General features: G+C 38.7%; 1 protein-coding gene across 1 annotated transcript in view; it reads right to left on the bottom strand.

Moving 5' to 3' along the window:
• The window catches only part of LOC114365316 (nephrin-like), a 174,845-nt gene that overhangs the window by 16,168 nt on the left and 143,460 nt on the right, over positions 1-15,217 (bottom strand). The window contains exon 7 of the mRNA XM_028321847.1: positions 554-707. Coding sequence (XP_028177648.1) covers positions 554-707 — 154 coding nt within the window. The remainder of the gene's footprint in view (positions 1-553; positions 708-15,217) is intronic.

Below are 15,217 nucleotides of genomic sequence, written 5' to 3'. Positions count from 1 at the left end.
AGTTTTATCATGGCCACCCGCGATATCGTACACGTGGATCCCGTTTTACGCCCTTAGGGGTTGAATTTTGCAAAATCCCGTCTTAGTGAGCACCTACGTTCTAAAAGGAACCCCCATGCACAATTGGAGACTCCTAGCACTTGTAGTTTCTGAGAATTCGCGATGAGTGAGTGACGGGGCTATTCCCACCTCTCGTTCCCACCGCCGCAACTCCTGTGTAGCCAGGATCTACAGCTTGACCACCATAAAAACCCAACCAATGAAGGTACCAGTATAGGTAATATTAGTAGTAGTGTGGGATATGATGCTCAACCACAATCAAGAAACTAAGGTGTTAGTGTTTCCTTCCTGGTGTTGTGCTCGGGGACCAAGGTCCAATTACACCATCTTGATTTTCCTGATATGCTGGGCAGGGCAGAAAACTTCGACACCGCGATGCAGGATTCTACGCGCGGTGGTGTATAGGTACCATAGTGAAGTCGTAACAGCGCCATCTGTTGGTACACTAAGGTTTGTAGTGGCGTATCATAGATGTCGCCACAGTAGTACTTACCGGTAAGCCATCCGGATCTGCTCCCCGTTCTTGTACCATATCAGCTGGGCTGGGGGGTTGCCCCCCCTACTCCTGCATACCAGCTCGAGGCTCTGTCCTCGGCGGACTGTCTCTCCTTCCGCGTAGCCTTCGATGTAGGGGGCTCCAGGGGGATCTGTGGAAGAAAGAGTGAGTTCATACAGGGTGAAATTTGAAATCGTTGGTTAGTTCGTTCGTTCGTTTCAGCCAAATAACGTCCACTGCTGGACAAAGGCCTCTCCCAAGGTTTTCCATAATGAACGGTCCTGCGCTGCCCGCATCCAGGCTCTTCCCGCGGCCTTTACCAGATCGTCGGTCCACCTAGTAGGAGGCCTGCGCACGCTACGTCTTCCAGCCCGTGGTCGCCACTCGAAATCGTTGCTATCCTTTCAAAAAAAGACTTCCTTCTTGTCGTGTCGACAACAAACCTACACAGTGTTAGCTCAAAACTACGCTAAAAGAGTGGCGTTGTCAGTAGCGTTCATTATATTCTTGCGTGCAGTTATTTGGGCACGTAGGGCATGATGATAATAATATACTGCCTATAGCCTTCCTCGATAAATGGGCTATCTAACACAGATAATTTTTCAAATCAGACCAGTTGTTTCTGAGTTTCATTTATCATTAGAATCGTACATTATTCCTGATAAACACAGGCTATTTTCCATTGATACGAAATTCGCCGGGTCAGCTAAATTAAAATAGGGTTGCATTTGAATCGTTAAATCAACCCTTTTAATTTCATGGGTTTGATAGAAGGAACGTGTTAAAGCCTACTTGCAAAATAAATTAATTTGGATTTGAATCCACACTAAAAGCGACACCCTGTATACTTACAAAGAATTCTTATAAATCTAAGTTAAAAATGATACACAACCACTCCAACGCAAAACACAATCTGCAGTCTCTAAAAGGGCGTTTAATTCCTTCAATCCCCCCAATTTAAGAGGGGAGAACCCGTCATTTTTCTCAAAGAACTCATAAGAAACCCCCTAAGAGAAAAGGCTAAACACTTTTCCGAGTGAGTGTACACGAAAATTGCTTCTAAAGTTAATTTTCCTAGGCCTTGCAAGGTTTTCATTATAATATTAAGGATGTGACTTTAAAAGAGGAAAATTTTGTGCGAATTGCACGTGTCAGTACTCATTAAAAAAATGCCTAGGAAAGTTCTTGTTAAGGTACCTTTTTCACGCGGTTTTGGCTGCGTTAATCCTTACTCTATTTTTCAAATAATTACTGGCAACTAGTGGTGACTGAGTTTGTTCCGGCGTTTCTTCTCAGCACTTGCTATGTTTGTCTCGAAGCGCTAGTAGGGCCCAAAAGATAAGGAGACATGTAAAGTGTCCTTAAGGGCTACCTTTTTTATTGTATTTGACGTTCATAAGTTCCACCAGTGGTGGAAATTAAATAAAATATTTTTGATTTTGATTTTGAATTTAAGTCTGTCATACCCTGTTACTTAAGGATAATGTAGCATTGTATTGATGAAATATTTTTTGTAATCGGTCCAGTAGTTTCGAAACTTATTCAATACAAACAAACAATCAAATTATTCTATAACATTGGTGTAGATCAGAGCTAGGCAATTTAATAATAATAAAATCTGTATGTAATCCTAATTACCAATTAATAATAAATCATACCAAATTATAATCCCATTAAAACTATGATGACAATATGATGGATGGAATAGATTACACACAATTAACGGGAGTTGCTATATAATGTATGTTCTATTAGGGCTGTAGAACAGGGGCCTGAGTGTAAAAAAATATATGAAAATTTTAGTTCTTGAAAGTTTCCGCTAGGGGCGCTGTACAATCCTTCATACATTTAATGTCATTTTTTACGCGCTCACTAGTGACGACGTTTGATGTGAACTCACACTAAGCCATTAGGGATGGCGAATCATTAAGGTAAACTCATAGTAAGCACTCAGGGATGGCGAAGCATAAAGAACGAAGCTGCGAAGCACACCTTAACCCGGAAACGGATCGTAACCGTATCAACTCGAGGCGATCAGTATTCTTTCTATGAAACTCCGTATAGCAACGCACACTTATCCGCACCGTTACGTAAACGTTTTCTAATGTAAACCTCGATAGGTGACATGCAAAAAAATTAATAAGAAATGCCATACCGCCAACGTGGTATAAAGTATCATACCCGTATCTATAATGCAGCTGTAAAACTTCCACTTCTACCCTGTTAGCGAGTTTTATTATAATTGCGCGTTAACCTACCACAGGGGAAGTGAAACAGCCAGAACATTTAAATTAAAACAACACTTAGGGCTCGTTCCCACGGCAATTGCAGTATCGTGCAATCCCGCGAAAAACGTATAAATTGTCAAGTTTGTATTCAGTTTTTAATAATATGTTATTTAGGGGCAAGTTTTTCGTACAATCTTGATTTTTCTGTTACAAAATGTTGTCCAATTCTACCTTTGGTAAGGTCTGAATTTTATCTGTCATATTTTGCTTTCACAATCTAGGAGCTGGTCCAGATGACGCGTCTTTTTAACAATTTTTTTTTAGTAAAAACCTTATCTTGCTAGTGTATCATTTATGTTTTGTAATATCATTTTTTTCACTGTAATTTTTTACACCTTTTTACAAATACTGGCTGTTAAAATTTAACTGTGTCTAAACCGCTCAACTTTTAATGTATAGTTGTATCCATTATATTAGTTTTCTTGATTTAGTGTCGCAATAAAATGAACCGTTTTACTTCGAAGATGATAAAATACGTAATGAATTTTGTATTGCCGTCCTTTTCATGAACATACCGTAAAAGAGGGACAAATGTACTCGTTATAGGGAAAATTTGTAGATCCTTTATAAGATATTTTCGTAGGCGAGTCGATTTAGAGTTCTAGTCTAATATATTTTATACTAATGTAACAAATCGCTTGTGAGTTAGGGGATTTCTCAAATCTGTTGTCTGATATTTTTTTACATAAGTAGTTAGTTACTTACAGGAAACTACAATTACTTAGTGTATTATCTGAAAGATAATATTGTTCTTACATTCGTGTTTAGTCCGAAAATACCTTATATTGTTTATTATAGTAAATATATCCTTCTTAATTTCTCAGTTCTGCTAAAAATAGATATTTAAAGATACATAGCACTCAATGAGATCTTAACGCCCGTATTCACAAACATTACTATGAGGTCTCACAGTGCGCGTGGACGCACAGGGTCACGCGAACCAATCACAGAGCTCTATTCAACGCTGTGCGTTCGATTTGCTGCTTCACTTAAGCAAGCATCGTTTGTGAATACGGGCGTAAGTCTCCATAATATTATTAAAAGAAGAATGAAAATTACAAAGCTCAGTAATTTCTCAAAAGCAAATAAAGAATGCCTATTTTAAGATTGTCAGGTATTACAATTAAACGTTTTCTTTATTTTGTCTAAGGCATCGCCACACTGGATGCGGTCTGCGGTCACAGCAGATCAAAGTGAACGTAGCCCGCATTATATTTTCATAATGGTTACTAAACCTTTGTTTGTCACCTGTCATCCGCTTTGCAATGGAGGGAAGGCGAACCTTAACTTCGAACTTCTCCTATGTTCTTCTGATTAATTTCGTTGCGGGTCCAATGACAGTTTAACTTTCCCCCGGGACTAACTTGACCTTCACTGGTTGGGTTTTTATTGGCGGTCAAGCTGTAGATCCTGGCTTGGCTACACAGGAGTTGCAGCGATGGGAACGAGACGTGACTCAACCAATGAAGGTCAAGTTTGTCCCGGGGTAAGTTAAACTGTCATTGGACCCGCAACGAAATTAATCAGAAGAACATAGGAGTTCGACAGATGCTTGACATAANCATCATCATCATTTTAGCCATAGGACGCCACTGCTGAACATAGGCCTCCCCCAATGCTTTCCATGTTGCCCGGTTGGTAGCGGCCTGTGTCCAGCGCCATCCTGCTACCTTTATGATGTCGTCGGTCCACCTTGTGGGTGGACGTCGCACGCTGCGTTTTCCGGTACGCGGCCTCCACTCCAAAATCTTGCTGCCCCATCGGCCGTCAGTTCTGCATACTATGTGCTTGCCCATTGCCACTTCAGCTTGCTAATCCGTCGGGCTATGTCGACTTTAGTTCGTTTACGGATCTCATTTCTGATTCGATCTCGTAAAGAAAGACCGAGCAAAGCCCTCTCCATAGCACGCTGTGCAACTTTGAGCGTATTAACAGGCCTGTTCATCTCCGCGAGTTTACATCGAAAACAAAACACGCACGATGGCCCACCTACAGGATACTATTCGACAAGGCCTCACATACGAGCGAACATTGACTCACGCACGCGTATTCTTGTGTATGATGGAAGAAAATAAAGAAAATGGTGTACCAAATACTGTGCAGTATTTCACTGCCTAAATAATAATACAGAAACACAGAATGTACTTTTTTTAAGTTGCCTCAGGACACTGAGAGATAAATAAGTAGTTAATATTATTAATGATAATTCATGCTAAATCATGTATTTCCTCCGCCATTTTCCGCAGTTTGGCACCTCACGTCACATCATTTTACCGAAGTCAGCCCTATATCTTTGGCGCAGTGCCGATCACTGACGTTTGTCAACTAAATGGTGCTTGACTCTTGAGACAGGCTAAATTACACCATATTGTTAATGACATTGAGCATACATTCTTTTAAATACCTTCGCGAAGTAAAACTTCTGTACGTAGTACTTATTATTATTCTGTGGTATTAAGGCCTATAGTAAGAGGCCACGTTTCCGAGCCATAAGTCATCACTGTATCAGTATTTAGGTAGGCAGAATAGCTTAGGAAACAATGTAGCTGTATTATTATTTTGTAACTATTCTCCAAACAGACGAACCTCCTCCACGAATCGCCAAAGAAAGAGAAACCATCTCCGAAGAAGAAGCGTTCCAAGCTGAGCATAGTCAAAGTGGGGAAGAACTTCCTCATTCTCCATCTGCTGGGATATGCTGTGATGCAGTCGCCTCCGCTGTTCACTTTTATCGGTAAGTTCATCATCATCAAAATTTAAAGCTATGGTACTCTACTACTGGATGTCAGCTTCTCTCCAAGAACTACCTGATTTGACATACGCTGGCAGCTACCCACCCTCCCTTCAGCTACCTTCTGTACTCCCATGGGTACTAGATATGGGATGGACTTAAGGCGGTCTATTCCACCTTGATCACCTGGATTATATCACCCAGGTGATGCAGAAATCCAGGTGATTCACCCATGCATAAAAGGTCAATTTTGATCACCTAGGTGATTTTATCCATGGGTGATCAACGGACACCAACATGTATACTGGAGTCCACTTTGATCAGCTGGATTTGATCATCTGACTGGATCAAAATGGATTATGGAAAAAACTTAGACTGGGAATCTATTTATAGTTTTTATATCTACAATTTGATATAAGTATTACAAGGAGGAAAGATTTCATTATTTGTTTCTTTGTATTGATTAGACTCCCAAACTACTATACAGGGTGTTAGGTAAATGGGTATATGAGCCCACACTAGCCCATGTTAACATAGTCATATAAATGGTATGGTGAAGTCAGAAAATTGATACCTTCATTTTAATTATTTTATTTATCATACAAATCGGATTTTATAATATTTATTTTGTATGAAAATAAAAAATATTTAAATTATGATATCAAACTGACTTACCATTTATATTATAAATAAATAAATAAATGTTTGGACAATTTCACACAGCGCCAGCTAGCCCCAAAGTAAGCAACTTAATGCTTGTGTTATGGGTGCTAGCTTAACGGATATACTACTTATATACTTTTTTTTTTAAATACATAAATATTATACATAGTCACACCCAGACCCGTCACAGAAATTAAAATTCATCATTTCAATTTCTGCCCGGCCGGGAATCGAACCCGGGACCTCTCGGCATAGTAGTCCGTTCTGAACCACTACACCAAACGGCCGACAATTATGTCCATGTTCACATAGGCTAGTGTCGGCTCATATACCCATTTACCTAACAACCTGTATCTATAGACTGATTTGAAAAAATATTTCTCCATTTGAATTCTACATTATTTCTGATGAATATAGACGGTACGAAGTTCGCCGATTCCGCTTTTAAATAAAGTAATTTCTCTTATTCAAGGCCGGCGATTCTTCGACCAGTTCTCCGAGCGTTCGCTCTACTACGGATTGTTCGCGGCCGCCATGTTTTTATCAGGCTACACCCTGACCATTCCCTTCGCCATGACGCGCGAGGAAATGGTCCTGACCAATATCCTGGCTTTGGTGGAGTTGGCCACAGTGTGTTTGGCCGTGGGCATGCATAATTTTTCGCTGGGACTGGCCATCGCTGTTATGTATACTCCGTTGGCATTGTGGGCTAAGGCGTCGAAGATTGGAGAGACTAAGTAAGTTTGATAGAGTTTTCCATATCAGACAAAACCCAACCTACCCTATCCAGAAGTCATCACAGATCACGCGACAAGACAATCCTTATAAGACAACTTTTTTTGCTAAGAATATTGTAGGAATGGCACCCAAGATTATAAATAAATTACCAAAAGACATTAGATTAATTGAACATCTAAATTCATTTAAAAACACTTTACTGACTTATTTAATTAATAAATGTTATTATAATATATCTGAATTCTTTGACGATAAATCTACATAATTAGTTTATGTAACTGCCAAATTTTATTGTTGTCTGACAAATTGTATGCTCTTTGAGCGGAATATAGTGATACTACCTAATGTAACATGTCACCATTTTACCTATGATTCACAATAAATGATTTTGTATTTGTATTTGTATTTTGTGCTTTAGAATGCAATTTGCAATAGTTGTCCAACAAGGGTCCATATTCGGTTGCATAAAAAATATTGTCATAATTTAAGAGTGCATAAAGTTTTTTGGCATACTCATCATTTCGCATAACGTTCATACAAAATAATTCATAAGGCATATTTTTTTTGCCATAACCACATTTATTATAATAATATTGTAGTATATATTTTTTCTGTATACTTGTTTTTTTAATAACGATTTCTAGGCATAACATTTATTGCCATCTAAACCAATGCCATAAATATTATCATTCATAATATAAAAAAATACCATAATTTAAACAAATATGAAATATAAAAATGTTATAAGTTAACAAATATAAATAGACAAGCAAGCATGCAAACAAGCATGCAAGCAAGCAGCAAGCATGCAATCAAACAGCAAGCATGCAAGCAAGCTGCAAGGAAGCATGTAAGCATGCATGCAAGCAGGGATGCAAACAAGCAAGCCTGCAAGCAAGCAGCAAGCAAGCAGCAAGCAAGCAGCAAGCAAGCATGCAAGCAAGCAGCAAGCACGCAAGCATGCAAGCAAGCAGCAAGCAAGCATGCAAGGAAGCATGCATGCAAGCAAGCAAGCATGCAAGCAAGCATTAGGATTGCCTTATCTCCGGCGCTGCGGGAAGTGCGGTCCTTCCGCTCTGGCGTAACATATACCCGGCATGCCATGCTCGCTTCCGCAGCTTCGGCTTGCTGGTCGCCTTAGGCGACCAGCCTCAACCGCTCCAGCTCGCACGGCTGCCGGATATATGTTACAGCGAGCGAGGACCGCACTCCCTCCGCGCCTCCGGCTTTTAAATTACACTCTAGTATAGGGCAGACTAGTACCACGTGGAAGAGACCACGGCCAGTCGGGATCAACATAATTTCAGACCAGGCAAGCTTAATGTTGTAAAAGAAATGTGGACTGTATAATATGTGCGTTATAATAGGTAAGAGGGATTCAAGATCAAACAGAATGTAGTTTCACGAGCTTAAGTTTTCTAAGAAACAGGTCAAAAATTAAGAACAAAAATGACAATGATACAGAGAATTTAGTTTTTGCAAATCTATAGGCCGAAAGAGTATAAAGGTGGAAGGAGGATCGTTCGCAACATCACAAATACATAATTATTTACTCTTCAATGTTGATTGCTCTTATCTATATATACAACGTGTCCCAAAATTCAAGGATAAGCCGGCGCCGCCGGGTGGGCATAGTCATGACTACTTTAGGAAAAATAAGAAAAAAAATCTATCTCAATTATTTTTTAAGTTACACAATAAATTATGAAATTCGTCGGAAATTGACACCCTTTATGATATTTTACATTACCACGACCACAATTTTTCAAATACTTCTGTTTTTTTGTTTGTATCGGCAACTTAAGTAGTGCTGCTGTCCTCTCCAATTCTTAAAACCGTCNTTCCACAAACATTTAAAAAAAAGAATTATCGAAATCGGTTCAGCCGTTCACACGTGATGCCGTGACAACGCGAAACGGGTTTCATTTTTATATATATAGATTTATTTAATTGGACAACCAACAAGACATACACTGGAAGACAATCAATATTTACAACGTATTTAACTTAATCTAAGTGCTGCCTTAATTATATGTAGTATTATAAATGTCGCTCGTAGCTTCGTCGCTTCTCGGTGTCGTAGCCTAGATCCGGCGTAGTAGCTCCGTAGCGCAAGAGGGGCGGAGCCTGTGGCACTTTTATGATGATAGCCGTAGCACGCTCGTATACGGCTCGACTACGGAGCCTCGGTGTGGAGCAGCTGTTTTGTGTAGGTAGGTCGAGATTGATAAGTACAGCAACGATTTATATTAGATTATAAATCATTTAGATCACGATTAATTTACACTGTAATCACACCACGTTATTTGTACAGTTATATTTTCTGTTTGTTGCTAATTTAACACTGCGAACCGCACGTTTTCCACACCAAAAAGGTAAAAAACCCGAGACGCTTAGGTTATACGTGTTTACTCGGCCACTGCCGCGCATAATTCAGTCATAAGGCAGACTTAGAACTGTTAAATATGGCTAAAAGAAGGCTTAAATCAAAAGATACTGGAAAAGGAGACAAAATTGCTTCATGGATAGTTAAAAATGCAAAGCAAAAATCAAAGCAGGTCGAGGCATAACATCATTTAGGAAAGGGATACAGAAAATAAAATCAGAATTAAAAAGAAGTAAATGTAAAGATAACCATTCTGCTATAAGATATGCATATGCAGCTGCAAATNCGAACTTATTACAATACATACATGATTAGTCCGTACGTATGCGTACTGACGATGTATATTTTGGAGTAAGATAATTGACCTAAGTCACTACAAAGTATACGCGAGCGGTACGCAGCGTATGCGTACTGGTCGTGTATAGTTTGGAGGAGCTTAGTAAAAAAAGTCACATCCAAACTATACTCGATTAGTTTCACACCCTTGCGTTCTGGCTATGTATAGAATGGAAAGACGCGACCGCAGACCGCATCCAGTGTGACAAGCCCTTTAGATTCCAAGCAATTCTCCACAATAATTTCATCGTTTTCCAATCTTAATAAAATCTTCAAACAACAAACAACCGGCAGAAAGATATAAATCTTCCGAAATTGCGGTATAACTTCATTAAAATACGTATTTCATTAAATTAAGCGTAACAAAGGAGTATTAATATTAAAGTACGAAATTTTAGGTTAGCTAAAATTAAGTTTTAGGGTTCTGTAGCAGAAGAAAAAAACTACTTGTATTCGAGGAGAGACTTGATAGTTTTTTTGTATTGAATAAGCTTCAAAACTACTGGAACGATTAGAAAAATTCTATCATCATTAGAATTCTACATTATTTTTGATGAATATAGGCGGTACGAAGTTCGCCGGGTCACTTAGTCTCTTATAATATGATTACATTCTGATCTGTCAGTTGGTATATTGCCTGTTTTTAAGGAATTTGTCAAGTTGAAATTACATAATATCTTAGATGTACGAAGCAATTGCTGAAAAGATTTAGTGGCGAAATGAAAGGCTACTTATTTAAAAGAAAAAACATTGATAGGATAAACAGTTTATTTTATTTATTGATGTAACGAATCCTCGCTGCATAAATCCGGCTCGAACTTGACCGTTTTTTCATAAAAGAGTACGAAAAATCGGAACGAAATTTTGACATATTTTTTTTATGTCGTTTCATTAGCTACGGGCTATTTTTCTTGGTTTCCTTTGTTTTAACATGTTAATATTTTTTGCCCTATTTAAAAACATTCTCCCTGAATTTGCGAGGGTAGTGATGGGGTAAGGAAACGTTCATCGATAATTCGATCGGTGGAATGAGGAAAGATACAATTTAATTATTTGAAACCTTTGAAAAATAAATAAGAGTTTATTTTAAGAATATTTATAGCGAAACGGTTTTTTAAATATACTGTTTTCCGGAACGTTGATAAGGAAATAAAGTTTCCTTGATCTAATATCAAATTACGGTGGATACGCTTTTATTATGATAAAACCCCACAAATAAATTTCCAATTTGATGACTTGATTGATTTTCATAACGCGTAACTTGATCCCAATTCAAATTGAACTTTCTAGAGAGATACATAATAAGTCCTATTTATTTCTGTTCTCGTATTATGATTTTAAATAATTTGATTGATAGAATATAAAACTCATGACTCGTAACCTATTTGAATAGGCAAAACCTCGTTTTAACAATCCGCCCTGGGGTTGACACAACACCAGCTAAATTACAGTTGACAGCACATCATACTTTACATTCTTGACTCTCTGCCACTATTCATACACGGCTTTGGAATTGATCGCTATAGCTTCGCAAAAAAAAAAACGATTTGTAATTTTTTTTTTACCTATCTACTTTTTTAACGTGAGATTTATGCGTGTTACTTTATCGATAAATTCTGAGATCCCGATGCTCATACGTTCCCATCACTACAAGTAAGCCGAGCATAGGGGCAAAGAAAACAAAGCCTGCCATGTAATTATATGGGATGGCATTTCGGCACCCTTATGGGGTTTATTCTATAAAAAGACGTCGCAATTTTCGACCTACCACCCTTGATATAAGAACCAAGTTTTAGCGTAGTTGACCTTTGAACTTTGCGCACGATTTCGAACCTTACCGATTTGTGATAAGGATTAGATTATGAAGTTTTGCGAAGATTCCGGTATTTGTTTTTACAAAAAGATTCCTATCTTGATAGGAATTTCATCCAATCTTTGGGCATAGGAAATTAAGTTGTAACTTCAAAGGTTTTGTGGTCGCTATCGATTAATCTGAAATATCCCATAGCTGGGTTAGAGATAGGAATGGACGGTTATCAGTTAACCCTTTGCTACCTTCTTTCAGAAAATATTTATGATTTTTTTCATTTTTGTGAGAGTGAGAGTCAACAAGTGTTTGTTTCTTGTAATTTTTGAACATGTGTAAAGGCAGCTTGACATTTTTTTGACAGTTGGTTGGAGGTTTGAATTTTGCTAGGGAAAAACGAGTATGCATTAACAACTTTATCAACGTATTACATTCATTAGATTCACAAAAATCTTCGTTAGAAATAAATATCAACAATGTCAAGGGTCTTCTATTTTTCTATGTTCTTTATTAAAAGACCAATCTGGACAATCAAATCAATCTTGCTCATAGGAGAAAAAAAACTTGCACAAAATTCATTTTATTTTGCAAGTTGGCACTTGTATAACTCTTTTACAGGTCCCAGTATTATTTTAACACCACAACTGCTAGCTACCACTGCTCAGCCACGCTCATTCATAGATTAATACTATACCAATATCACCCACAACTGTCTCTGTCACTCAGCATGAAGAGTGAAAGAGACAGAAGCAAATCGAAATAGATTCCCTAAGTAGGACCAGGCAAACATGGTTTAAAAGCGTTATAAATAATGCATCGCTCGCGACCGCCCCGCTCCTGTGTCGGTGGGCGATAGTTGTTTTGATTCGCTAAGAGAGGGAGCTAGTGGGACTATGAAAATAAAACTTTACATTAATGTTTGACAAGTGTTTTAAGAGTTCTAGAATTTCAGGTTTTAATTTGATAAAAGAAATGAGGAATAGAATCAGAAATGAGGAAAACCGTAAACGTACTAGTCGCTGACGTAGCTCAACGGATTAGTAAGTTGAACAATGGTTGCCACAATGGGCAGGGCACATAGTACGCAGAACTGACGGCCGATGGGGCAGCAAGGTTCTGGAGTGGAGGCCACGTATCGAAAGCGCAGCGGTCCTACGCCCACAAGGTGGACCGACGACCTCATAAAGGTAGCGGGAAGGCGCAGGATGCAGGCCGCTACCAACTGGTCATTGTAGAAATGATTGGGGGAAGCCTATGTTCAGCAGTGGACGTCCTATGGCTGAAATGATGATGATGATGAATTTGATAAAAAATAATATCTAAAACTATCTTTGTGAAAAGCAGCGTCACTACCAAATTAAAATTTATTGATGGTTATTTAAAAACTCATCATTATCATTTCAGCCATACGACGTCACTGTCCTTTACAAAATTGCTTAATCAATAAAATCTATCGTAACAAGCTAGATTCAGTCGAACGCAAACTAATTACAAGTTATCCAAACACAAGTGACTCCAATAGTGTCGTGAAACCATCGCCAGTTTTCACTATCGATCGATATCGAATTCGTACCACCTTTGTTCATCAGAAATAATGTAGGATTCTATTGGTAAAATAATTTTTCAAAACGGTCCAGTACTTTTTAGAGCCTATTCAATACAAACAATGTAATCAAGTCCTTCCTCTTTATAATTTAGTGTAGAAGACACCCTACCGAATACTATCGATACTAGTGCACATGGCGATAATATCGCACACAACAACATTATTTCTGTTTTCGAAACTTAGACTCTTCTAGTCATAGGAAATGAAAGGAGCTTACAATATACCTACATAGAAGGATGTGGCTCAGTATTTGTTGTCCTTTACTTAATTGACTTACGATTTTATCGATATTCTATCTATAGTGGACAACAAGCAACACTATCTCCAAACGGAACCAGAGACACGGTAGAGCACAAACAATCTCTCAATTCCGACTCTCTGGCCGCATGAATTATTAATAATTGCTACAGCATCGCGCCTGTGTAAACCCCAGATATGGGCTCTTTCCTAAAAAATACAATTCAGTGCAATTCCAGGTCTTTTCGTTAAGTTTAATGGAAAGTTCATTTCGTTCTGAGTTTTCAGTCTCAAATTCTTTATTCTAAACCGATTCCAAGGCACTTAATTACGTCCCATATACCTAATACGAACAGATAAGTTCTCGAGTGGCACCCAAGGAGGATATCCGTAAAAGAACTAAAGTCGCTGACATAGCCCGACGGATTAGCAATGGGCAGGGCCATAGTACGCAGAACTGACGGCCGATGGGGCAGCAAGGTTCTGGAGTGGAGGCCGCGTACCGGAAAGCGCAGCGAAGGACGTCCACCCACATGGTGGACCGACGACCTCATAAAGGTAGCAGGAAGGGGCTGGATGCAGGCCGCTACCAACTGGACAACATGGAAAGCATTGGGGGAGGCCTATGTTCAGCAGTGAACGTCCTATGGCTGAGATGTTGATGATGATGACCCAAGGATTGGAAATCGTAGTGTAGGCAGGCCACTGAAGATCTGTGAAAGTCGCGGGAAGCACCATGGATGCGCAAGATCGGTCTTGTGGAATCCCCGGCTTTTGTCCAGCTGTGGACAACATTTTACTGCAACGAATGTACGAAGTTTGGTTGTCCTGTCACCACATCTGGTTCTGAGAACCGCTAATACTATCTATCTTCTTCAGGTCGTCAGTCCATCGAGCAGTTAGGCATCCTACACTCTGGTTGCCAAGACTAGGTCTCAATACGAAAACCCATTTACTGTACCTTTTGTCGGTACATTTCTAACTTTACCTATTAATTTGTCAACTAAGAGTATATTCCTGATAAAAATTGTTCTCCATTAGAAATGAAAGACAACATTCCACTACCTCTGACATACTTTTTAGGATGACCTATTATTGTAAGTAATTTATAAATATACTTTCTAATTGCTTTCACCCAATTACTCAGCCTCATACAGGAATGTCAAAAACAAATATACAGGGTGTTCATTTTAATCCTCGCCATATTTATTTAGGTGATCTATTATGACTTTTAAAAACGCATTATCCACCAAAAAAATATTACAAACAAACGTGGAATTTTTAGCGAATATTTTCCGTGCAAAATCAACTGTACTGTGGCTCGCAATACTGCAATAGTTTACACTGCGGCACCATCGAGCTACGCGGTTCGCTTGCATAATATCATGTCGGATAGCCTACTGAAGGAAGCCACGTAAAGTAGGTAGTGTAAACAGGTATTTTTCTTTGACTAACTAAAGTTAAAGTTCGTTTTAAATTTTTTTCGAAGTCATTTTTTTTACTTTTTCGTGATCAGAAAAAGCTACTCAATCAACTCTCTAAATATGGCGAGTATTGAAATCAACACCCTGTATTACAGCCTAATCTAGGAACATTAGCCAGGCTCTTACGTTTACGATGCGAAACACTTAACCTCCCCGAGTGAGTCGGGTAATAGTCAGATAAAAGGGCTGTTAATAATGTATACGAATTGTTCGGATATTTATGAGTATCCGAAACTTGAGACGTTGGTTTAGATTATTTTTAAACTTGAAAGTAGCCTAAATCTCATTAACATTATTTTAGGCACTAGACGTCTACTGCAGAACATATGCCTCCTTAAATGATTTCCAGTTTGGCCGGTTGGTAGCGGCCTGCATCCAGCGCCTT

The sequence above is a fragment of the Ostrinia furnacalis genome, unplaced genomic scaffold, assembly GCF_004193835.3.
Source record: "Ostrinia furnacalis isolate ACB-3 unplaced genomic scaffold, ASM419383v2 OfSCF7582, whole genome shotgun sequence".
NCBI classification, from domain to species: Eukaryota; Metazoa; Arthropoda; class Insecta; order Lepidoptera; family Crambidae; genus Ostrinia; species Ostrinia furnacalis.
The sequence above is the reverse complement of the archived record's forward strand: the minus strand, read 5'-3'. Positions and strand labels throughout refer to the sequence as shown.